Source organism: Jatropha curcas, chromosome 6 (genome assembly GCF_041381405.1).
Source record: "Jatropha curcas cultivar XTBG-Jc1 chromosome 6, XTBG_Jcur_1.0, whole genome shotgun sequence".
Taxonomy (NCBI): domain Eukaryota; kingdom Viridiplantae; phylum Streptophyta; class Magnoliopsida; order Malpighiales; family Euphorbiaceae; genus Jatropha; species Jatropha curcas.
This window is the reverse complement of record NC_143156.1, coordinates 29,400,295-29,423,661: the sequence shown is the minus strand read 5'-3', so window position 1 is coordinate 29,423,661 and position 23,367 is coordinate 29,400,295. Positions and strand designations below refer to the sequence as shown.

At 33.6% G+C, this 23,367-nt stretch overlaps 4 protein-coding genes and 1 long non-coding RNA gene across 8 annotated transcripts; 1 reads left to right on the top strand and 4 right to left on the bottom strand.

Moving 5' to 3' along the window:
- Nucleotides 1-684: 684 nt before the first annotated feature.
- Nucleotides 685-3,832, bottom strand: LOC105648867 (uncharacterized). Its single transcript, XR_016321155.1, has 3 exons — nt 3,518-3,832; nt 2,691-2,783; nt 685-908 (listed from the first exon to the last, which is right to left on the bottom strand). It is a non-coding gene; the product is annotated as an uncharacterized LOC105648867 (long non-coding RNA).
- An 887-nt stretch (nt 3,833-4,719) lies between these two features.
- Nucleotides 4,720-5,976, top strand: LOC149495909 (uncharacterized). The gene has a single exon (XM_089723276.1). It carries the CDS (start codon nt 4,720-4,722, stop codon nt 5,974-5,976), a length of 1,257 nt encoding a protein of 418 aa, XP_089579402.1.
- A 962-nt stretch (nt 5,977-6,938) lies between these two features.
- LOC105646301 (SGNH hydrolase-type esterase superfamily protein) lies at nt 6,939-10,947 on the bottom strand. Of its 3 annotated transcripts, none has more exons than XM_020684846.3 (6): nt 10,894-10,947; nt 9,919-9,996; nt 9,013-9,153; nt 8,415-8,491; nt 8,175-8,324; nt 6,939-7,352 (listed from the first exon to the last, which is right to left on the bottom strand). In XM_020684846.3, the coding sequence occupies exons 1-6, from the start codon at nt 10,894-10,896 to the stop codon at nt 7,139-7,141; spliced, it is 663 nt and encodes a 220-aa protein (XP_020540505.1). In that variant the 5' UTR covers nt 10,897-10,947; the 3' UTR covers nt 6,939-7,138. The 3 variants fall into 3 exon arrangements, with proteins under 3 accessions (XP_020540505.1, XP_012087519.1, XP_012087523.1); XM_012232129.4 differs by lacking the exon at nt 10,894-10,947 and adding an exon at nt 10,450-10,693; XM_012232133.4 differs by lacking the exon at nt 10,894-10,947 and adding an exon at nt 10,097-10,272.
- Nucleotides 10,948-11,916: 969 nt separating this feature from the next.
- Nucleotides 11,917-17,237, bottom strand: ATH9 (ABC2 homolog 9). Of its 2 annotated transcripts, none has more exons than XM_020684145.3 (12): nt 16,986-17,233; nt 16,363-16,517; nt 16,099-16,224; nt 15,783-15,878; nt 15,563-15,663; nt 15,210-15,246; nt 14,601-14,819; nt 14,019-14,130; nt 13,655-13,746; nt 13,341-13,520; nt 13,065-13,178; nt 11,917-12,504 (listed from the first exon to the last, which is right to left on the bottom strand). In XM_020684145.3, the coding sequence occupies exons 1-12, from the start codon at nt 17,167-17,169 to the stop codon at nt 12,298-12,300; spliced, it is 1,623 nt and encodes a 540-aa protein (XP_020539804.1). In that variant the 5' UTR covers nt 17,170-17,233; the 3' UTR covers nt 11,917-12,297. The 2 variants fall into 2 exon arrangements, 1 of the variants encoding a protein (XP_020539804.1); XR_002285771.3 differs by having other exon boundaries at nt 12,365-12,504; nt 13,065-13,215; nt 16,986-17,237.
- Nucleotides 17,238-17,695: 458 nt separating this feature from the next.
- ELO1 (Paxneb protein-like protein) lies at nt 17,696-21,613 on the bottom strand. Its single transcript, XM_089722230.1, has 9 exons — nt 21,391-21,613; nt 20,927-21,083; nt 20,538-20,764; nt 20,372-20,444; nt 19,676-19,832; nt 19,025-19,103; nt 18,750-18,909; nt 18,571-18,662; nt 17,696-18,129 (listed from the first exon to the last, which is right to left on the bottom strand). The coding sequence occupies exons 2-9, from the start codon at nt 21,057-21,059 to the stop codon at nt 17,962-17,964; spliced, it is 1,089 nt and encodes a 362-aa protein (XP_089578356.1). The 5' UTR covers nt 21,060-21,083; nt 21,391-21,613; the 3' UTR covers nt 17,696-17,961.
- Nucleotides 21,614-23,367: the final 1,754 nt, after the last annotated feature.

Here is a 23,367-nt window from a genome sequence, read left to right as displayed (position 1 = left end):
AAATTAATTACTAAATTATAGTCAAATTAATAACTCATATTTTCAAAAAATAAAGTATGAGGTTTCTAACTTATGATTCTATTAATTTTTTTGTCCTCTCGTTAATTGATAGAATGAATATTAATTCACTATTTTAATTGGTCTAATAGGGATAAAACTAAAGGATTATTATAAATAATATTTTAAAAATAAAGATATTAATTAATATGTTCAGCAATATAATCAAAATACAATCTTAATTTAAAGTATTTGATTCAAAACAAAAGTGAAAAAGCTACCAATCAAAAGCTACTAAAATATAAATCTCTTAATTTTTACAAATAAAAAATGTATGATGTACTAAAAAATAAAAGGTATAGGATTCACGTCTCCTTCATCGTAAAAATTATCACCAATTTGGTAAATGAAATTCAAAGAAGGGAACCGTGTAATCCACAGTGTTCTTCCAATTCATTATGAGACATCAAGTTCAGATACTTTCCTCCGTAAAAATTATTACCAATTTGGTGAAATTATTTAAGAAAAAGACTATCTTCTGTTATATAGTCCATAACGTTATTCTAACTCATTTAGTAGTCTCTCATAAATAAAGAAAAAAAAAACCCTTTATACTTCCTCTTCTAGATCAATAACTCAAAAGAAAACCAAAAAGGAAAGAAAGAAAAGGAAAAGAAAGAGCTAGAATAAAGAGAAGATTGACTGGTCCTTGACTTCCATTATTGGTAACTTTTGTTTTCAACAAGTTAGCACCACTGACTACAAGCAACTCCATCCGATCATTCATCAGCATCTTATCACATTTTGTGATGCTGGTTTGTTGTCTGCTGGAATCCATCAGCATTTCCTGCCCATCTTCTGTTAATGCGTATTGATGGAGATCTTGTTCTTAGCCATTCCCTGCAATCAACCTGACTCAAAGAGAAACATAAAGAAGATTACTAAAATCAAGAATTCTATGAAGAAAACCATTTTTATAATGTTCAAACTCAAGGATGAAGTTTCTTGCTAGTTCTCATGACATCATCCTATAGCAGATCTTGCCTAAAATTGGTCATGTCCATTTTTGTTGAACGCATCGGTCCATTGGCTAATAAAGACATTGAGGGACCATAAAATTCTGTTTTTGCCTTTTCTTTTAGGATATTCCCAAAGCATCAAAAGGAAGACCAATATTTACTAAAACTCAAATACACAGTAGTATGCAGATGTTTTCATGGTTGCTTGCAACCATATATTTGAATCAACACTTGCACTGCCCTCTCAGACTACCAGCAATACGTTTTGAGCAATTTCCTTTTCCTTTTCTATTGTTTTAGTTGAAAAATAATTATTAGGGGGGAAAAGCTGAGAAAAATGAAAGCTTCTAACCACCAATTGGTGAATGACTGAATTAGATTTGTTTCAAATATGTATGTACAAACACCTTGTATCATCTTAAGGCAAGGCCAGAAACTGCAATTGCAGCATCATCATAAGAATTAAGAGTATCATTGGCTTAAAAATTTCACCCATTCAGATGGTTCTTTCTTCCTCCCAAGAATTGAAGCACTCTGAAACCATGGACCATCCATCTGCCGTTTCTTAAAGGCTGCCAGGGAGGACTGAGGTGCCTCATACACTATAATATGCATAGCCATATGATCCGAATGTTACTACTCAAGTGTAACACGTGAAAAACAGAAGATACATGCTTAAACAAGTAGGTGAATCTCACAGTTGGTCTCTTCAACCGTCAAAAGTGTTCAGAATTTGGAGGCTGCAGTGCGCTGTGTGCTCTATACAAGAGTCCTTTATACCGAACTCAAGAGGCAACTCAATGCTTTATCACAACTATGCACCACCTCACTTGATAAAATCAGGAACTATATCATATAAAAATTTGGACATGCCAGATGCCAAAATGTACCAGCCTAACAGATATATCAGTACAGCTTGTATTGAGTTAACTCTGATATATCAGTACAGCTTGTATCTGTGTGTCTAACAGATAAACCTATCTTATTCAGAAGTGGGTAAGTTGGATCTAAACTCAGGAAGAAACCTCCTATTCCACCATTAACTTGAAAACAAAGTAAAAGAGAAGGAAAGAAATCTCCTATGTGCAACATTAGTCAAAATGTTCTTGATGCCTTTGAACCTAAATATTACACTTGATTCAAGAACAAGAGAGTGAAAGCCAAGGAATATAATTTCTCAAACCTACAATAAGAACATGAGTTATTAGGTGAAATTCTTCATTTTCTCATGTTATTTGATGATTTTTCTTTTTTCAGTTTTTGTCCTTCGTAAGAACCCCAACTAAGGGAATTTGATTTATCCCCAAGCCTTAAAATGCAAACTTGCTAGGATCCGTTTTGCCCTTTGGTTGCACTTTGAGTAATTCAAAAAGATAGGTAATTTTAGATGCTAGAATACCTAAAACATTAAGCAATGTCTCAAATGTAACAGGGAAAAGTAGTATGTCTTTCCTAATAATTCATATGTCCAAGCCCCAAAGGCCAGATAAATGGACAAGGAATTGTTTGTTTGTAAAACTTTATTCCAAATCAAGAAAGCACCACAAAATGACAGTTATAAAGCAAGTTCCTTTTGCATGCTGGCATGAACTAAATTATAAAAGGAAAAAAGGCAGAAAATAGCCCAGTGGAAGGGACATCAAGTACACATCATAAGAAGGCAAAGATACTTACAGAGGTGCTAACTTGCACCCAAATTCATAAAAACATGAAGAATGAGATTTGAGATCCACACAAGCAGCATCGTCCTGGATTTCCAGCCTCATTCTGATATTGAGGGGAAAATAAACATTTATAAGATAAAAAAACATTGAAAATAGATCTTGAACACTACATAAGTACTCAAAATACTTCTAAGCATAAGATGATTGTAAAGGAAATCCATCACCACAAAATTTATTTCTCCATGGAACTCCTAAAAGAAATTGATTACCAACAAAATAATGGTAAAAAAGTCATAAAAGAAAATTAGTTGACAAGGGTCATACATCTAACCTCGATTCATCAAATTAACATATAACCTGAAAAGTATAAATGATGTCAATACATATATATACAACAGATGCCAGAAAACAAACAAAACCAACTAAACTCCAATCTCCACGCAACACACCCCATAGTTACAAGATGCATTAATTGTCAAAAGAAGAAAAGTATGCTAAAATGCATATACCTCCTCCTACCGTTCTTTAATAATTGATCAATTGGGAAATTGGATTTATTAAAAAGAAAGATCAAGAATATCATCAACTTCATAGTAATTTCCCATTCTTGCTGCTTTCTTTTATCAGACTTGTACCAATTGAGTTTTTGATAACTGAGGCAATTTGACAAGCAGCTGATTCGCTAAGCACTATTGTTTGCTAATCTTCAATTACAGAACCAAACATCAATTTTTTAAAGAAAATTAAAGAACTTCAGCTTCAAGCACCTCATACACAGTTATTCTAAGTATAAAAAATATTTCTTGGAAAACAAAAAAAGAAAAATAGAGAATTTACCTGCATTTTTGCTGCCTTTGGTTATGTAGTGATTTTGTGAGCTCTAGTTATCAGAGAAGGAAAATTTACTAATTAAGGGGAACATTTCTTTTTGGATGAGAAGAAAAAATGGGAGGGAAAAATGAAAAGCTCAAAAATGACCGAATTCATATTGTTATCAACGACACCGTACCAGAAGTGAAATCAGACATACTCCACCTCAAAGTTAAAAAATTGAAACTAATCCCACTTCAAGTTGCTGAAATTCTTATATGTGGGCAACGGTCAGTACGGTTTTTCAAACCGAAGCGAGGAGAACAGGAAACCAAAATCAAACCGATCAGCAGAATTATCAAGACTGCATTTACGGTGTTTCTTTAAGAGGTTAAGGTAGCGTTAAAAATTAAATTTTAGTTTTTAGCGATTTATAAAAAAAGAAAAAATTAATTAAACACTTATGTCAAAATAACTAAAAATTATCAAAATAGTTAATTTTACCGAACAAATTCCTAAACTAAACTATAATCAAATTGATTTTGTTACTCTGAGGAATTTTAAACCTAAAATAAAATGGAACCTATTGATTCAAGTTGATTTTCCAGTTAATTTCAACTTATACTCACGGTTAAGATAGATTATATTTGCTAATTTCCAAATCATTTATATGATTTTATTTTGAATTAAAAATTAACGTTAACAGATAATCAGGTATAATGAGCGGTCTTTTCACATTATGAAAAGAGTGTTGAAGTGCTGGCATTCTGTTTCATCAAATATTTTTCTGTTTTATTAGTTTTCAATAACACTGCTGGAGTTCCTAATTTCCAGTCTTAGAATCTCAGTTTATTATTTTGTGTTATTTGGATTCCATTATTTGAGGAGAATCTGTTTATTCAACTTGTATAAATTATCAATTACATCGAAGTAAAATATATCTTCTTCCTCTCATATTTTTTAATCTTTTAAATTTGTTTCTGCTGAAACTCTCATTATTTTAGCAGATACATTGTTTCAACAGTGGTATCAGAGCCACATGGTCTTTCGAGACCTGCCTTTTAAACATTTAAACCTTTTAAACCAATTTTTTAAACCGTCTCTCAATCCCTCTTCTCTCAACCTTTTAAAACCAAAACCAGCCACACAAAAATATGTCCTCCAGTAACCTTTCTATCAACCCTCCTGAAATTTTCACAGGTGAAAACTACCAAATTTGGTCAGTAAAGATGCAATGCTATTTGGAAGCCTTTGATCTTTGGGAAATCGTTACTGAAGACAAACCAATTCCTCCTTTACCCAGAGATCCAACTCTAACCCAAATTAAGCACAATTCAGATGAAAAAGCCAAGCGATCGAAGGCGAAAACACTTATCCAAAATTCTGTTGGTGAAGCTGTTTTTTACAGAATTATGGCTTGTAAAACTGTAAAAGAAGCTTGGGATAGACTGAAACAAGAATATCAAGGCAGTGATAGAACAAAACAAATGCAAGTGTTGAATTTAAAGAGGAGTTTCGAGGCCTTAACCATGCAAGAAGAAGAAACTCTTGCCAAGTATACTGATAGAATTTGTTTAATTGTCAACAATATTAGGCTACTTGGTGAAGATTTCCCCGACAGTCGAATTGTCGAAAAGGTACTTGTGACCCTTCCTGAGAGGTTTGAGTCAAAAATCTCTTCTCTAGAAGAGTCCAAGGATCTTAATAACATTTCATTGGCTGAATTGATGAGTGCTCTTCAAGCACAGGAGCAGCGAAGACTTTTAAGGCAAGACAACACCATAGAAGGGGCATTTTCTATGCATAAACAGCATTCTGAAAAAAGCAAGAAGAGTTCTAACCAAAAGAACAAAGGCAATAAAGAAGGGTCCAAACAGGAAAAATATCAACCTTGTTCTCATTGTAAAAAAACTACTCATCTTGAAAAATTCTGTTGGTGGAGACCAGATGCAGTATGTGGCAAATGCAAACAACTTGGACATGTTGCCAAGGTCTGCAAATCAAAAAAGGATGTTCAAACCCAACAAGCACAAGTGGCGGATGATGTAGATGTGCAGGAGGAGCAAGCTTTTATGGCTTTCTGTCTTTCCAACGATGAACCGAAGGTACATGAAGAGCAAGCTGCTGTTGCTTCTTGTTTTTCTATTGATGGTGCAAGTGATTTGTGGCTTATTGATAGTGGGTGCACTCATCAAATGTGCAAAGATGATTCTGTATTCAGCACTCTTGATGAAACTTATAAATCTAAAGTTAAGGTGGGTAACGGCCAATATATTAAAGTTGAAGGCAGTGGTTCAGTTACTATCCAAACTCAATTAGGTATAAAAACAATTTCTGATGTTTTATATATACCTAAAATCAGCCAAAATCTCTTGAGTATTGGACAGATGCTGGAAAAAGATTATGCTTTTGAATTTAGAAAGCGGAAGTGCACAGTTTTTAATCCTGCAGGAGAAAAAAATGTTCTCTGTAACAATGAAAAATAGGAGTTTCTTTATCAATTGGGAGGAAACTGATGAGCATGCATTTACTGGCACCACCTTTAGTAAATCAGACTTGTGGCACAAAAGGTTTGGGCATTTCAATCAGAAAAGTTTGTTGGAGATGAAACAAAAAGATTTAATTCTGAAGCAACCAGAATTATGTGTGATAATATCTCTGCTGTTTCGATGGCAAAGAATCCTGTTTTTCATGGGCGAACCAAACACATCAAGATTAAGTTTCATTTTATTAGAGAAGTTCAACAGTCTAATGAAGTGTTACTTGTTACCTGCTCATCTGACATTTTCACAAAATCCTTACCAAAAGAAAGATTTGAAGCTCTGAGGAAAAATATTGGTGTTTGTCATCAAAATGCCATGGAGGAGTGTTGAAGTGCTGGCATTCTGTTTCATCAAATATTTTTCTGTTTTATTAGTTTTCAATAACACTGCTGGAGTTCCTAATTTCCAGCCTTAGAATCTCAGTTTATTATTTTGTGTTATTTGGATTCCATTATTTGAGGAGAATCTGTTTATTCAACTTGTATAAATTCTCAATTACATTGAAGTAAAATATATCTTCTTCCTCTCATATTTTTTAATCTTTTAAATTTGTTTCTGCTGAAACTCTCATTATTTTAGCAGATACATTGTTTCAACAAAGAGGTATAATCCGATTAGTCTTTTCACATGGTGAAAAGAAACCGTGACCTTAATATTACTATATTTTATCCATTTTCATTAAATTTATAATTCAATAGGTACTAATGTATCCATATAGTTAACTAATAATGATACAATTTACAAAAGAGTTTAATATTTGCTACATAAAATACCAAATACAAGATTTGGAGATAACTAAATTTTATTAAAGATTCCATTTACAAATAAAATTAAATTTCATGGTAAAATATTCCAAATATAATTAAATCCCTTCCAGGAATTAAGAGTCACTCTCTCCACTAGTGTTGCTATGAAGAAACAATAGCATTGAAAATAAATATTTGGATTCATAAACGTTTTACAAGAAGATTGAACTGAAATAAACATTTTTAAATTCATTTTTTCTGTGTCATCCTCACCATCACACCCTCTTTCTCCTAGTTCTGCTGTTCAATTTTTGTAAAACCAAAAGGAAAATGGAGATAAATAAAGAAGCTGCAGGAACCTAATCCCAAAGAATTTCCCTGTGGATTGTCCACTCAGTGGGGTTCAGTGTTGTTTTTCCATCAGCAGCCACAAGATAATACGGTGAGTCCTCTGGAAATTCACTTGGCATGGACTTCCAGTGTAGGGATGGAGTCCAGTCAGCTTCCTTAAGCAACTTCAGTATCTCCTCCACAACTATTTTGCTACCTTCAGCGGATATATGAACTCCATCCCTGAAAAAAACAAAGGAAAAGGAAAAAAAAAGAAAACTGTAAAATTTGAACTCTCCACATAGAAATGCAAATTCAGCTTAAGAATAATACTACGTACTAAATATCACTTTTATGGCTTGTCATTGTCGCATTTGGAGAAAGAAGATAATCATTTATGTGGAGAAGTAGGGCTGTAAACAAGCCATGTTCTGCAAAGCTCAAGCTTAGCTCGATAAATTTATACCACAACTTGAAAAACCAAGCTTGAGCCTTTATGTAGAATTTATAGTTTTAAGAGAAAAAAATTGCACCCTTCACAGGCTCAAACCTGACCTTGAGCTCCACTAATTTATTAATGAGCTTCATAAGCAGCTCAAGCTCAATTAGATAAGCTTAACAAACCGAGCTCAAGCAACCTTTTTTTGAGGCAAACCTCGAGCAGCTCACGACAAGTTTAGAGTACACTTAACTTGAACATCCATTACTGCCTCTCAACCATCAGTGTAAATCTAATTACAGAAATCAAGGATGTAGCTAAAACTCATTCAAACTACTAAAATAACATAATACCATTGTACCCAAACATGTTCAAGCACAAGGTTTCATCACAATACATAATCTGGTTTTTGTGGATTACAGGCTTAAGGAGTCAATGGTTACCCCAGTCATTACCCGTTGTTAGAAAGATGCCACACCACCTATGCATAAACGAGGCAAAGCTGACTAAAACCTCATGTATCATGGCAATGCATTCAATAGTTTCATCACAAATAAAATTCCACTTTTGGACCTTAATCATATTTGCAAAAGCAAGATACAGAAAACATGTCCTAAAATACTTACGTAAAGCAAGAAGTTTTCCAGTCGCTTCTTCTTTGAAGTGCAGTGAAAAGATCAACAACCTTCACATCTATTTCCTGGCATAACTTTACACATGCTTCTGCATACTTTTGGCACAACTCATTTGTTCGTACCAGCTCACTAAAAATTCCACTGATTTTAAGGGAAAAAATGGGTAAGAACTTTATATTTAGCATTAGAAAAAATAATTAAAAGCAAAGACATGGATATAAATCAGAACACCTTGTGTTTTTATGAATCATCTCCTCATCGACTGGAGGACAGGTCAGAAAAATGATGCGTGTCGTTTTTGAAAGGCTCTGTGTTTCAAATATAAATGTCAGAATAAATATCAAATAGTCTTCTTGGTAAAGGCCATTACAAGATCATGTGTCAACGTTTTCAAAATACAAAGTGAAAGAAGAGTTGAACATACAGCAGCAATCAATGATGGCAAAGGAGACAAAATTAAGCATGGAAATTCTAAAAGCTGAGTTACAAAACAAATTTCATTCTACATTAGTTTTAGTTTCTTTCCTGAAAAAAAATATTAGAATATTTTGTTGGGTTCATTCAACATTATGGATGTGTTTGGAGTGGAAATTAAAAAGTGAAAGATAGAACTCAGTTGACAGTAGTTTCCTGCTTTCCTTGTTAAAAGGATAAAAAGATCATGCGAAAGAATGGTCCAACCAGTGATGTATGTTATTGAGAAGCAATCTACAGTAAGGCACAAATCTTGGTTGCCATAACAGAATATATGTATATTTATATATCATAAATGCTATGAAAAGCATAACTTTACCCAGGTAGTAGTAATATTTGAGAGTCAAGAAAGAACCTTGAGATGAAAAGCAATCTTTCTCATGTTCTCTACGTACTCAGGAAGTGGTACATGAGGGCCTAGTCCAGATGAGTGAGGGCCCATTGAGTCATTACCACCAAAATAAACTATCACCAAATCTGGCTGTACAGAAGCATCCTACATGGGGAACAAACCAAACCACAGCATCAGTAACTACACCAAACTTTCTAAAACAAGAAAACCATTTAAATGAATCCATATTATTTCGTATAACATATATACACAAAAGGAAAAACACCAACAAAGACAAAAAAAAGATAAACACAGTTATGCTGCCCAATCCTCTTGGCAGTACAGAGAGCAATTTATCAAGTTTGATTTTCAAGCATTAACTTGAAATGTCAAATGGATCTTCTTTTCTTTGATACACAAACAAGACTTGTCTGTCCAAGGACCCATACACATCCAAATACATAACAATCTGCAAATTTTGCAGAGATATCTGCATGCACACAGGGAAAAGCAATTGTAGATGCAGCTTGGCCTGCAACAAGAAATCAATACTATGCTGCCACATAATTGCATCTAAGAAATCAACAATTTCCAAAGGAAATTGCAGATATCACTGCTCAAATATGGGTATAACCAGGCACACGTATCCTCCCACGAAAGCCTCAACTGCACCATGTTCTCATTAAATAGATCAAAATAACCTAAAATGTGTGTCTATTTCACAACATAGCTTATGCAAAAATTGCACATATCACAGTTCAAATATGGATATAAATATTTGCTGCCACATGTATCCTCAGCAGCCATAAGTCTTAAGTGTACCATGTTTTTAGTAAACACATCAAACAAACCAAAATTGCCTAAATGGGATTGAAGATGTCACCAATATTTGGATAAAGATGCAATCTTTGTCGCCGAGAACATTAATACCTTGGGAAAAATTTGATCAATGACCTCAACAGCACGCCTTGAGTTCCATCCATAATACCCTCGCAACAAAATGTCTGCCTGTGATTAATTGCTAACAAGATTAAGCAAGACTGCAATAGAAAGAGCCCAGAAAATGCATACAAGCTTACAAGATAACTATTGCAATACAAGGGAACACCTTTCTCTCCTCCACCCATCCGCTGAGGGTTTCAGTATTCATCTCCGCAGATATTTCCAATGAAATATTAATAAATAAACTATAGCCTAATACATCCAAAAGAGTTCACATAATTGGTGTCTAAATCAACTCAATGAACACTCTGTGCGGGTTATTAAGTAAAACCTTAAAGACTCCATTACAACCACAACCCAAAAAAGCCTAATCCTTCTCTTCAAATTTTCCCAATAGAGAGTAAAAGAATTAAAACCCCTTTAATTGAAACAATGAGTAAAGATTAAGCCCATGTTGAACTGATTCAGTACATAATAAAGAATGAAGAAAACAGTAAAAGGAAAAAGAGAGAGAGATACTTTGCGGGAATAGATGTCGGTGAGAATAGAACCCCAACCGCCATAGCTGAAGCTAAGCTGTACAATGGAGGATCCAAAGAGAACAAACTGCGGCCTTGTTGGTCCCACCATCTCTCTCTATTTCTATTTCTCTATAAAAAAAGAAGACTGCTTTTCTTTTCTTGCTCTATTTCAAAAAGCAAATTTTCTCTCTCTCTCTCTACACAACAGCCATCTCCCTCTTATATCGGAGAAAGGTTGAAGAAGATTAGCTCAAAATAACGACTTGACTGACGAGGTTTTATCGCATATATCATTTATTGCAATTGCACCATACATGGTAGATAAATGTGTATGTAAAAACAGTTGTACTTGGTACAAAATCATGAGTTCTGCGCTGTTCTTTATAATTTTTAGATGACAACAAACAATTTCACAAAATAGGAGAAAAACAGATGGTATTACCATAAATTACTGGACTATGTTTCCTTGGTTCAATTTCGTATAGATCCTGCTTTATGGTCCATTTGTAACTTAATCACATATATACACATTATATTATATACTTGGTTGTATTTGTAAAGTTAATTAAGTCTTAACCCTGACGTGTTCAGTGTAGTCAGGAAATTCTGTTGAGGAGAAGGTGCCAGGCTGTTTACAATTTGGCGGTAATTAACCCACCAAACCAACCGACCGACCCTACAGGGTTCTCTCACTAATGCAAAACTTCAAGATGATTATTTCTTGAACATGACTCTCTATCAAATTTTAGTACAGTGATACACAGTTGAATTCATTGAATATCTATCTAGAAAGTGGAATAGCAGTCACGAATCTCGGAACAAAAATTTATTATTACTGTATGGGCCAACAATGACTCTGTTCCAACAAATTGTGGCACAGATTGGACAAACACTTTAAGGTGCAATAAATAGCAATTATAAAAAACATAAATTAACAAAGAAGAGCACCAAGTAAGGAAGGAAGTAGTCAAGTTGAATAGTTTCCCTTGGCTGAGGAATGAAAATGACCATCAATTGGCATTTAGGACACTACAGGCAGGGCCAAGCCAAGGGACACCATTATGCTTTCCAAGACTCGGTAGCTCCATAATAGATTGCTCATACTGTAGTGTAAAAAAGACAACATTCAAATACTAATAATCTCTATCCATTTCAAAAATTTTCCATAGAAGAAAATCAGTTTGCTAGTACTTTCTTGAGTAGAAACAATGAAGATTACTCTTATTAGATTTTATTTTTTGACAATAATTATTAGAAGCAATTTCATTATGCAAAATTTTTCGATTCATTTAATGAAATTCACAATTAAAAACCTAAACCACGCTTGTTTTTAGTAAATGTTTATTTAGAAATGAAGGTAAAATTAAATAATAAAAACTCTCTAAGAATAGAATTAGAGGAGAGTCAAGGAGGTAAAATTAAAAGCCTTTTGGTTAATAATCTATACCACAATTCAACAACTCCGTGGATTAAACTTACCTAAACCAGGCAAGTCTATGAGTTCATTCATAGTCAAGTCATCGAAAATAAAGGTTTTTTCAAATATTATTCTCACCCACCAAACCAAAATAATAATAATCATAATGGGGTTTTTGGGCATACATTATTATCTCGCGGACTCGGTATACGAGAACGTTTATATGAGTAAGAAAAGGAATAAATACAACTTATAATCTGATTTCCTTTCGCTAATGAAAAAAATATCATTGTGTCAATCCCAGTCCAAAACACCCGGAGGCTAGCGCATCGATGTATCTGAACCGAAACAAAGAATGAGGGCCTAGCATCATCGTAAAATGGCAAACGAAACTGGAACTCAGTCCAAAGAATTAGTTTATAGGGATTTCTAGTTTAAACCAGGCAAAGCTCTCCTGAGTTGTAAAAGCCACACTGCTATCTGCATTCCCCACAGTCGAATCTCCAACAAGATTTCGTCCATCCATACATCTAACCAACTAAGGAAGGATTTCCTCTGTAACTTCTTTGCCTCGAGGACTGCCTCAGAGGAAACCTTTCCAATAATGAAAAATGTCTCAAGAGAAGATCCCTGCAACTGTTTGTCATGCATTACAACAAATAAAATAATTAAAATTTTATAATATCAAATAACATGATAGTTAAAAAGAACAGAAAATTGTCCAAGCCATGAACACAAAATTAATTCCTCCAAAAAATAGTGAGAAGATGATTCCAGAGTCATTAAATATTTCATTCCCTCTGTATTCCTAATCCTTTGTCTAGAAACTATTAGCAAGGATCTCATTATCTCACATGTATGAGCTATTAAGCTTCTACTGATATTTTTAGCAATGCTGCTCAGTTTTAACAAGAAATGCAGTTCTTCAAGGCCTTATAGCTATGCATTATCAACTGGTAATGGGATGCCTCTCCCATGTTTTATTTGACTAGCAAAAACAACTTGGCATGAAACAGCATAAAGAATAATCTAAATCCTTCAAAAAAGAAGGATAAAGGATTTAGACTATCTTCTTTGGACCATTCGTAATGCACCCTTAATAGGAATTTATTTTATTTCTGTTACATTCCACTCATGATAATGTGAAAGTCAATAGAAACTAACTGGCAACATTGAGGATAGGCAATAGACAATACCAGAGAATTATTTACTGTTCGTAGACAGTCATTTGTCTTTAGCATTAGCAGAATTACACGTGGAAGCCTCCTTAGCAGCTCTGAGATTTCATGGAAATATTGAGATGCATACATCTGCAAAATGTAGTGATTGCAATGCAAGCAGTAAGACCTAGATACATTCATTGTGTCACAGTAAGAAACTGTCAATTACAAGCCCAAGGCGTCCTTTCTGTAGCAAATTATTTATACAAAAAGACTACTGTTAATTAGAATATCCAATTGACTGATTATTACCTGCAGTTCCGAAAGTTCACTCTCGTTGCCTTGTATGACCAAATGATCAACAGCTGGATCAACAACCCTGTTCCAGGGTCTCATGGTAAGAATCCCTGCAAAGAGAGCATATAGATCCTCTCCAGCTCCCAATTTAACACTATTTTCCTTTATTGAATCAGCATCAGCAAATATCAATGCCTGTTGCAAACATCAGTCAAAAGGTTACCATTTGGTCGCTGGCAATATAAAACGCATGTGCAAAAATAAAGAAAACAATGGTTTCCCATAAAAAAAAAAATAAAAAAAAAAAAAAAAAAAAAGCAAGCATTTACCTTCCAAAGGGCAGCATAATTAAATCTAGTGGCAAAGTCAAGTTCTTTGTACAGCCCATGGTCCAATAGAATCAGTTGTGGTTTTCTCTTGCCTATACAAAAGGAAAAACCCAAAGTACAAGTAATTTAGAAATCAACAGAACATTAATAATTTATATACTTTACCAATCAACAGATAAAGAAGCTTTGAAGAGAAAAGGGTTGCAAAAGGACCTAAGGTGTTTACATTTTCAAGATGATAATAATTTATAAAGCCAAACACCTGAACCCCATCCAAAAGGACAGGAAATGACTAATGGGTACTGTGATCATTGGAATTATATGAGAGATGTTCAAAGGTGATCAAGTACAAAGAAACCCTCACCTAAAATGTTCCTTTTACCCGAAGGCAAAGGGCGTATCAACAAGTTAGCAGCATGTGGGTCACAGTGTACAAACCCATGCTTGAACATCATCTCAGCAAAAGCTTGACTAACCTGCAAAACAGAGAGTGACTATAAGCAAACTTGTTATTTCAAGAAATCAGGGGCATACTTTGCAGCTCCAAGATCTTTTGGATTTGTGTTGAATCTGGTGACAAATGTGTTGAAATTATCAAAATCTTTTGACTGGGGAATAACTAGCTGCCTTTATAAAGGCCTTGATGTACCCACATCAAAACACTGTCCAAAAAAGTCATTCTTGTTCGCAGTTATTTATTTCTTTCCTTCACCCAAAATCAATTCAATGAATGGACATGATTAAACTATTGACTGCAAACCAAAAGAAAGTTCAAACCTAGCTAGTCTAAACGCTAAAAGCATATCGAGATTATCCTTCCCAAGAACCTGCGTTATGATCTTTGTTCTAAGCCTTGCAGCAAATAACAATAGACATGCCAATTTCCTGACCATGTTGTCTATCAAACAAATAAAACAAACCTATATCATCAAGGGCATTAACTTACTAATTTTACAACTTCATTAGGTTGAATGCCGAGTCCTTGAATCGCCTTCACATCATCAATTTGGGCAGCATCCATAAATTCCATAGTTAACAACTTTGAAGTACTCAGGTTCCAATGAACCTTTGGTGCATAGACATAATCTGCAATATGAGGGGACTGCTTCCGAAAATTGTCCAAACACTTCTCACTATTTTTGGCCTCAATCAAGAAATTCAGTTCCTGATGTTCACATGTAAAGACGACCAAAATATGAGCTGTGTTTTCATAAAAAGGCATTTGAAGAAATTCACATAAACATGTACAATGATTAAAAGAGTAATCTGCATTTATTATTATCTATAGTCCATCTTCAATAAAACAACATCACACAAAAGTTTTAACCTTTCTCTCTTTCTTTTTCCTGGATAAAGGACTAAATAGTTAGATAATCAACCAGGATAAACAAAAAAAAAAAAAAAATTCGATCATGAAGAATTCAAACAATGTAACAATCTTAAATTAAAGACACTCATTTATTTATTTAAATTATATAATACTGATCAATTGTAAGGATTAAGTTGGCAACAAAACATTATTTTAAAATTCTATGCATGTTATTGACCTACTTGCCTTGGGTAGGCTTTCACTCATTTCAGCAACCAACCATCTGCAAACAGAAACAAGGAAATTTCAATTAACACCAACCGCTCAAGACCAAACTTCACCTATCATAAACAGATAAGACAGACGCATTTATGACTTTAAAAAGAATAAATGCACACCCTTGTAGACAACCAAGATATAAATGCACTTTATTGCATTATTAAATACCAGATCTCCACAAAATGGCAAGCTTCATAAGGAAGAGAAGACAATACGAATCACTTGTAGTATAGAACCCTCAATGCTAGACCAACCCAACAGAACTCAGCCCCAATCCCAATCTAGCAGGCTGAGATTTAGGAAATAATAAAAAATGCTACCTGTAATCAAACGAAGGGAAAAACCGGTGTAGGGTGTTGACAATCAATTCCACTGTGGCATGATCTACAGCTGCAGTATCTGTCATGTGAGTGTGCTGAACCTGAATATCCAGAAAATATTACACAAAGTTGTGTCTAAACACGCATGATTCATATAAAATTTGATTCCACCAAAATACATATGAAACCTAATTCCGTTTCAATGTGAAAAGTGAAAAACCTTCACAGCAACTTTTTGGCCATCATTTGTCTGAGCAACATGAACTTGAGCAAGGGAAGCACTTGCTATTGGAACAGGATCAAATTCCTTAAAAATCTGCAGATAAAAATGCTTTATTCATTACTCAAATACAGTCTCTTCCCAAAACAAATGTCAGTATCACAATGATGATGAAGAGGAATAGCTCTCTAGAAGCACCAAAAAACACAATGTTCAAGTTAAACTAAACATATGCACCTAGCAGCCAGAACGAACTGCACCATTTTATGCAAATGTGGCAATCTTTCCAAGAAAAATTTAGCTAAATGAAGCATACTTTATCTGGGGTTTCTCCAAGCTCTTTCTTGAAAACTTCACACACTTGTTCATACGAAGATTCAGGACATTTGTTCAGCATTGACTCTCTCATTGTCTGGACATACTCTAGAGGGACTAAATATTCCTGCAGAAATATTAACTTTTCAGCAGTAGCCAGCATTTGATTAACAACATAATTACCCAATACCCATGTAAAACAGTTAGAAAGAACTCTCACTAACTTAACCTAATTAATACTCAAGGAAGCAGATTGGAAACATACCAACTGCCCAATGTGTTGGCCAAGCTTGATATATATTCCTCCATTTTTGAAACATAGTTCTTGAAGCTTACGCGCTGATCTTAGGTGAACTTCATGTTTGACTTTCAATTTCTCAGCACTTCCTTCGGGTAGTCCCCACAGCGAGTATTCATAATCTAGTGACAATAAACAAATATTCACACCACTAAGAAAACGCAAATTTAGAAATTCCATATGAAACAATATCATAGAAACTACAGATAAAAATAATTTTCCAATAAATTTTTGAAATATCTTACAACAATACACAGAAGTATGCTACAAACATTAACAATGTCAAAAGACTGAGAAGGTTAAAAACTTAAAACGTTCAAATAACCTTGCAAATTTTGAAATGAACTAAGAAAACACCAAAAATAACACAAACGACTCATTTTTAAGTCCTAAATACTAAATAATATATATATATATATATATATATATATATATATATATATATATATATATATATATATATATATATATATATATAAACTACTACAAAATTCTAAATTCTACATTCATAAGCAAATTTAATGAATAGAATTACATTTTAAGTGAATATATATAATTAAAACAAAGGATAATTTAAGTGTTGGAGATACCAAAGGCAATGGAGGCGGCAGTTATGGTGTCGCGAGCAAGACGGACGGGGACAGTGGTGCAAAGCTTCAGAGTCATAGCAGGATCTTCGGAAGTGGCGATGGTGGCTGCGGTGGCGCCGCTGAGAATTGCCGTAGCGGCCACCGCGAGCTTGGCGCGGGTGCGCCACAGAGATCGCGTGGCCATGAAAATGGAATACAAAAAAAACTGGCGGCAAGTACAAAGCGAGCGAAACTGACTCCGGCTACTTGGGACGAGAGAATATAGCGCTTAGGTAGCCTAAAACGGCTGCGTGTTGGATAAAATGCACTTGGCTCCCTAAATTATATTTTAATTAACAATTTTGTCCCACCTTTGACATTCCAAAAATTATTATAATATCCCTAATTTTTGCTTTAAACTAATTAGGATATAAATTAAAAATCCAAGTGCATTTTTTATCCTTTATATTTTTTTTAATTACACTTTTCTATAAATATAATTCTATTTATCATATGAATTTTTGTTCATTACCAATGTATGGTTTTTAATTGCATTTTCCTATAATTAAACTTGTATTTTTCATTCTCATGGAAATTGAAGGCCACTTATTAACCCGACCAACACGTTGTTGGTTACATTTTCAAATAATAACAATTTAAAAAATTCAAGGATTTTTTATTAGCCCTGCTGGTCGACTCTGCCACGAACTCACAAACAGACCAATAGAGGGTTAAAGAAAGTTTCACTGCGTAAATCTCATTAATCATAATTAAGGTACAAATTGCAAATATTAATTTTGCCTACTCATGAATCTCACAGAAAACTCTATAAAATACAGTTAATTGTGTCTACACTAACACTGCTTTCTAGCTCTAAGATCTCATCAGCTAACAAGAATTTTGGCACCATGACCAATAACAGTTCTTCCATTAATGGCCACAAGATCCTGCTTGACTTCTATAGAGTGAATAGCTTGTCAATGATATGGCAATGCTATTAAAAATCAAGTGTGCCAGTTTTGGATGACCCAGAACAACTACTAGATGTGCCATATGAACTCCCGCTTGAACCGTCAATTGGAGCTTGATTTAAACATTCTAAAACCAAAAACCGTCGCTTTTGCAGTTTTATTGAGAATGTTGTTGCCTCAAGAATTAGAGGAACCTGTCAACAAGCTGAAATTGGTAAGATCCTAAAGATGAAGCAACAATCACGAACAAAAATAAACATGTCTTTTCCATTATTAAAGTTCCTTCGGTAAAGAAGTTTTGCAGAAAGGACTGGTGCTTCAGATTAGTGAAATCCCTCCAACAGCAAAATGAAATAAGTTCTATTTAACTCATAAGGTCCAACATTAAACAAAATAACAATAATAATAAACTAAAAAGGGAAACAGATTGTTTGAGGGCCAACTTTTGAGCTATTGGCATCCAGTTAAAACTTAAAAATATGCACATTTAATTTTTCACCTCACTGAGCTACAAGGGTGGGTCAGGAGGGAGGCACCTCTCTGCAAGAAAATGCGTAAATGCCAAGCGTTGCAAATGGAAATAAGCACCATAGCCCCATTTGATATTATTACAGCAAAACACCCTAATGCATTACCTGAGTATTGAATCGCACAACTTTGTGGATGTTAAGGAAGCCAACCATGTCTTGGTAACCAGTGAGGAGTTTTGCCAGTTCTTTATCATCATCTGCAAGAAACCAGAAAGCATTTTGCTGAGAAGTTTGACAAACAATCGAAGTGAACAGAGCAACAGCACATGTGAAAATCAATAAACCTGGGATTGCTTTGACTGAAAGTAAAATGTCCGCCATGTGCTGCCATCTTTTACAGATGGGTTCTGAAAGAAGGGAAGATGGGAAGGTAATAACAGCAACTGCATTAGCAGACTGTAGCATGCATTTTAGAGACCTAATAAAGGAAAGCACATCCCATTCCTGCAATAACAATACATTACAAAGTGAAAATGTGCAATACCTCATGAAACTGAAATCATAATAAAAAAGAGCATCAAATGATTAAAAAGGGGGAAAAAAAATGATTGCGACATACCATGTTGGAATATTCACACTGTGGTGCACATAAAGACTGAATGGCAATACGACCAATGGATGAAATGCTGCCATCATTGCTGGAGAAGATAGCCAACAAATAAAGCAATGAGAAAATAAATAACACACCAGGCTAAATGGACAGGTCATGTAAAATAGCCTCTTCAGACAAGTTAAAGACCAAGGAAGGTCGGGATCTATCATCTTAAACAAGCTCAATAACAAGAAATATATTGGGAAGTGTTATGTCCTCTTTGCAGGGCTATAACCAAGATGGAAGACTAAAACGTAAATTAAAGGAATATTAAAAAAATATCTGTCGCGCGCAAGTTGTATTTGTTGACAGATTTTAAGCTCCTAGGCCTTCTATTAGGTTTGGTACCACATATCTGTTATGATGTTCCTAGACCACATTCATTTAACAAAAGAAAGAACAGGTAACAATATAAAGGAAAATATATACTGACAACTGCAAGCCTTTCAGTAGTTTTCTGAATTCATATTGTGCATTAAGTACATGCCAAACTAACAACCAAGAATAAATGAAGCTCCTAATCAAGATGATCAAGCAACATTACAAACATAATACAGACAATATAACCTCTTCGCAATAAAATAGACATAATTTACATAAGAAAGCATTTGTTTTTACCGAGGAAATTGAGATAAAAATGTGGTACAATGGTCATGAAGAGCAACAAGATTTTGAGAATCTTTGAAACTAATACAGTCCACACGTTGCCCACTGTAAAAATGCCTTTCTAATGGTTTCCTTAAGTCAAAGTCATTGCAGAACTCTTGCTTAGTATCTGTATTAAAATATAGAATGTCAGTCTAGATTTCTGCCATTCCCATCATAGAACTCAGATGATGTTTAAAAGAAAATACAATCAAAATACAAAGGGCCATAGACTATTTCATTTTTCAAGATCCATAGTGCCAACAGTCCAAAACCATGTATTACTATCCTCTTGGGACCAGGCAAGCCAGAAAAGGTCATGTTCCCTATTAAGGATTGTTTTAAAAAAAAAAAAAAAAAGGAAGAAGAAGAAGAAGAAGAAGAAGAAACAAAAAATCAGAAAAAGAAGAAGACGAAGACCAGAAAGAATAAACCATTTAGGCCCACATAGAATAGCTAAAGTAGGTATCTAGTTAAAAGTAAGCTCACAGGTAACTGGTGAATATGCTTGCTGAGAAAGAAGTAAGTTTATTTTAGTCCACTCGATTGAAACATCCCAAGGTATCACACAGAATAATTTTTTTCTAAACCTTCATATTATGCACGAAAACCAAGCAGTGTCAGCTTATCAAACTAAAAGTGCAATGGAGAAGGGCAGGATGGTCTTACCTTTACCATTAAAACTCTGCTGATTTTCACCAAAATACTTCTTATACTGCCAAGCAATTCTCAATCCCTTCTCCTGTAATTTGCCAAGATTTGAGTCACAGCACTAAACTATCATGTAACTGAAAATGAAAACAACAGGTAAAATTGAATAGGCAAAGAGGAATGCCTGTTCTGCATCATGATTTCTCAATTTGTCATCTTTGGATGAGGAGGGACTAGGCAATGTACCCAAAAACCCTCTTGGATCTTTGGATGGACTAGCATAAAGAAGTGGTTGGTTCTGAACAAGTCCTTGAGACATAAAATTCCTCAATAGTAGCATGTGATGAGGTGCTTCTGCATCCTCCATCACCACAACTAGGCTTCCCAGTGGAAGCCCGCCTCCAAGTATCTCTACAAATTGGGGACAAGAAAAATAGTTACTACCTGTGCAAGCAAACTAAGGAGAAATAAACAAAGCAAAACAGGGAAAAATGCTTATTTCATTGCCTTTTCATCAATTCCATCCATAAAAAGTCCAAGAAGGTAAAGTAAAGAAACAATGCAGAAGATTACTGTCAAGGTCAGATATTCCAGAGGAGACAAAGAATGTGCCATTGGGACCGCACTTGATTCCGGGGGTCTGAGGCGAAGATACAGCCAATACATTGCGGGTGAAGCTACTTGTCCGAGTCTTAGTCGAAGCCATTAGTGCATTAACAAGTTAAGCTCTCTACATGTAAGTCCAAAATGTAGTTGGTAACATAATCAGCAAAAAATCAATAAAAATTTTCACGGATACACAAGTGAAAGTTGAAAGAAACATAACAACAAGAATACACATAAGCCTTTCATCGAATAGCTGGTGTGCAATTGAAATAAGTTTACTTGGAAATTAATACCGAATATTAACAGCACAAAAAGCAGACATGTAATCCAAAATTATTGTTCTTTCTTGTTTTTCTCCACTCTGTCAGAAGCTTAACCGAGACTAATGTCTAATCAGATAACTGAAGAAATATTTAGAAAGAGCACTGTACCCGAGTTTAGTTAGCAAAACAGCACAATATAGACAATATGTATTTTCTACTTGTTTCCCTCGATTTCTCGGTATCCAAACGAAGGCCTAAACTTATTGTGTAGGATTAACTGTTTCTTCTTTACTCTCTTCGCGCTTATCGATGCACGACAGAGCTCTCACTCTGCTCTTCTTCGGATTCTGTTTAACCGTTTTTCAACAAACGGCCCTGTCGTTTATCTTCCCGTCGCATAATAACAATCACAGGTTCACAGCACAAATTTGGGCTATAAACTGTTATCAGAGTTGGGCCTACTTTCATGAATTGGGCTAGAAACAATAAAACATCATAGCATCTTTTCTTTCTTTCTTTTTTTTTGGAAATAACTAAGTATTAATTTGAATGTTTAATAAATAATTAAATTCAATTATTTATATCTTTGATTTTCTTGATTGAATATAAATAGAAGAATAAAATTGGAATTTCTGAAATTGGAAAATGTGAAAAGAATAAAATTGGAATTTCTGAAATTGGAAAATGTGATCAACTCAATTATTTCCATATTTTAAAATCTTATTTATTGGTTTTGAATCTTGCTATTCACTAATCATAAATTACTGTTGGTGAATACTTAATTTGATAATTTTTATTGATACTTCTTTAGTAATTTAGTAATCATTATCATTATATAATAACATGCTATGATGCTTTATTATAATATTTAATTTAAATATTATTTCTCTTAATTCACCACTCTTGCATCCATTAGCTAACATTATTAGTGTAAGAATCCACAATTAGGATATATGTTAAATAAAAATTTTTTTGAAGGACTTGAATTTACAAAGTATATTCAAATGTGGCATGCTATATACGCATGGAGGAAACTAATAATTGAAACAAGTCACATCGCTCATGGCCCAAGTAATGACCTAAGTAGTCAATTGTGCACCACATCCAAGAACTATTATGCGTTGGTACACATAATTTGGTTCAACCCAAAAAAAAAAAAAAAACTCAATATGAATTTATCCATAAACTTTATATCTTTAACCCTTAACACTTTAAACTTTACTGATAATTTATCGTGAATTTAAATTTATAAATTTTTTAATAATATTACACACATTTCGACATTATATCAATAATTTTTAAAATTTTTGACTTTTATTATAAAATATTTATTTAATATGTAGTTAACATAACTTTTGAAATAATAATTTTCATAAATTTTAATTTTAATAAGTGCTTAATTGATCTAATTTTGCAAGTTAAAGTGTTCAATAAAATAATTTTCAAAATTAAAATATATAATAAATGTACTTTTATAAATTGAAGTGTTTGATGAGTTAAAATAAAAGTTGAGGGTATCACAAGGTTAAATTAAAAAAGTTCATGGATGAATTTAAATATTCAGCCACCCAGAAAACCAAAGTTTGGCAGGATTTACTTACCTAGACCAATTGATGCTCCATCCATGAACCTAATCAATGAAAATTGAATTTTTATTGAAACGATTGTATTTTTGACTGTATACTAAAAAAGAAAAAGAATAAAATAGAAATAATTTTGAAAAATTATTATTTTTATTAGTTTATTATATAGGTAGGGATATAGATGAGATCTAAGTAAGTATTTTCCAAGTTTAGTTTTATAAGAATTTAGTTTGGTTTTAATTTTTATAGAAACAACTGTTTTTTTTTTTCTTTCCAATTTTGTTTATTTTTATTAAAAATTCTTAAAAATTAAACCAAATTAAACTAATTTGATTCGGTTTGATTTAATTTTATTTTATAAAAAATTGGATAGTTTAAAACCGAACAAACAAAACATTAACCCTAATTATGTGATATGCATTTATTCAAAGTAGTTATAATTTTTTTAAAATATAAAAAAGCAAACTAAATCTTAAAAAAATTAAAGAATATAATCTACCAATAATAAAGAAAATTACAATTACAACTTATTTAATAATTTATATATTAAATAAATAAATAA

Coding starts and splice junctions, on each gene's coding strand:
- LOC149495909 (XM_089723276.1), top strand. CDS start 4,720: ATGCAATGCTATTTGGAAGCCTTTGATCTTTGGGAAATCGTTACTGAA.
- LOC105646301 (XM_012232129.4), bottom strand. CDS start 10,560: ATGGTGGGACCAACAAGGCCGCAGTTTGTTCTCTTTGGATCCTCCATT. Junction 9,154..9,918: donor TTGATCAAATTTTTCCCAAG/GTATTAATGTTC, acceptor TTCCCCATGTAG/GATGCTTCTGTACAGCCAGA. Junction 7,353..8,174: donor TGGAAAACTTCTTGCTTTAC/GTAAGTATTTTA, acceptor TGTTTTTTTCAG/GGATGGAGTTCATATATCCG.
- ATH9 (XM_020684145.3), bottom strand. CDS start 17,169: ATGGCCACGCGATCTCTGTGGCGCACCCGCGCCAAGCTCGCGGTGGCC. Junction 15,879..16,098: donor TTGGAGAAACCCCAGATAAA/GTATGCTTCATT, acceptor TTTTATCTGCAG/ATTTTTAAGGAATTTGATCC. Junction 13,179..13,340: donor GTGAACTTTCGGAACTGCAG/GTAATAATCAGT, acceptor TACATTTTGCAG/ATGTATGCATCTCAATATTT.
- ELO1 (XM_089722230.1), bottom strand. CDS start 21,059: ATGGCTTCGACTAAGACTCGGACAAGTAGCTTCACCCGCAATGTATTG. Junction 20,765..20,926: donor TGGAATATCTGACCTTGACA/GTAATCTTCTGC, acceptor CCCAATTTGTAG/AGATACTTGGAGGCGGGCTT. Junction 19,833..20,371: donor GCAGAGTTTTAATGGTAAAG/GTAAGACCATCC, acceptor ATTTTAATACAG/ATACTAAGCAAGAGTTCTGC.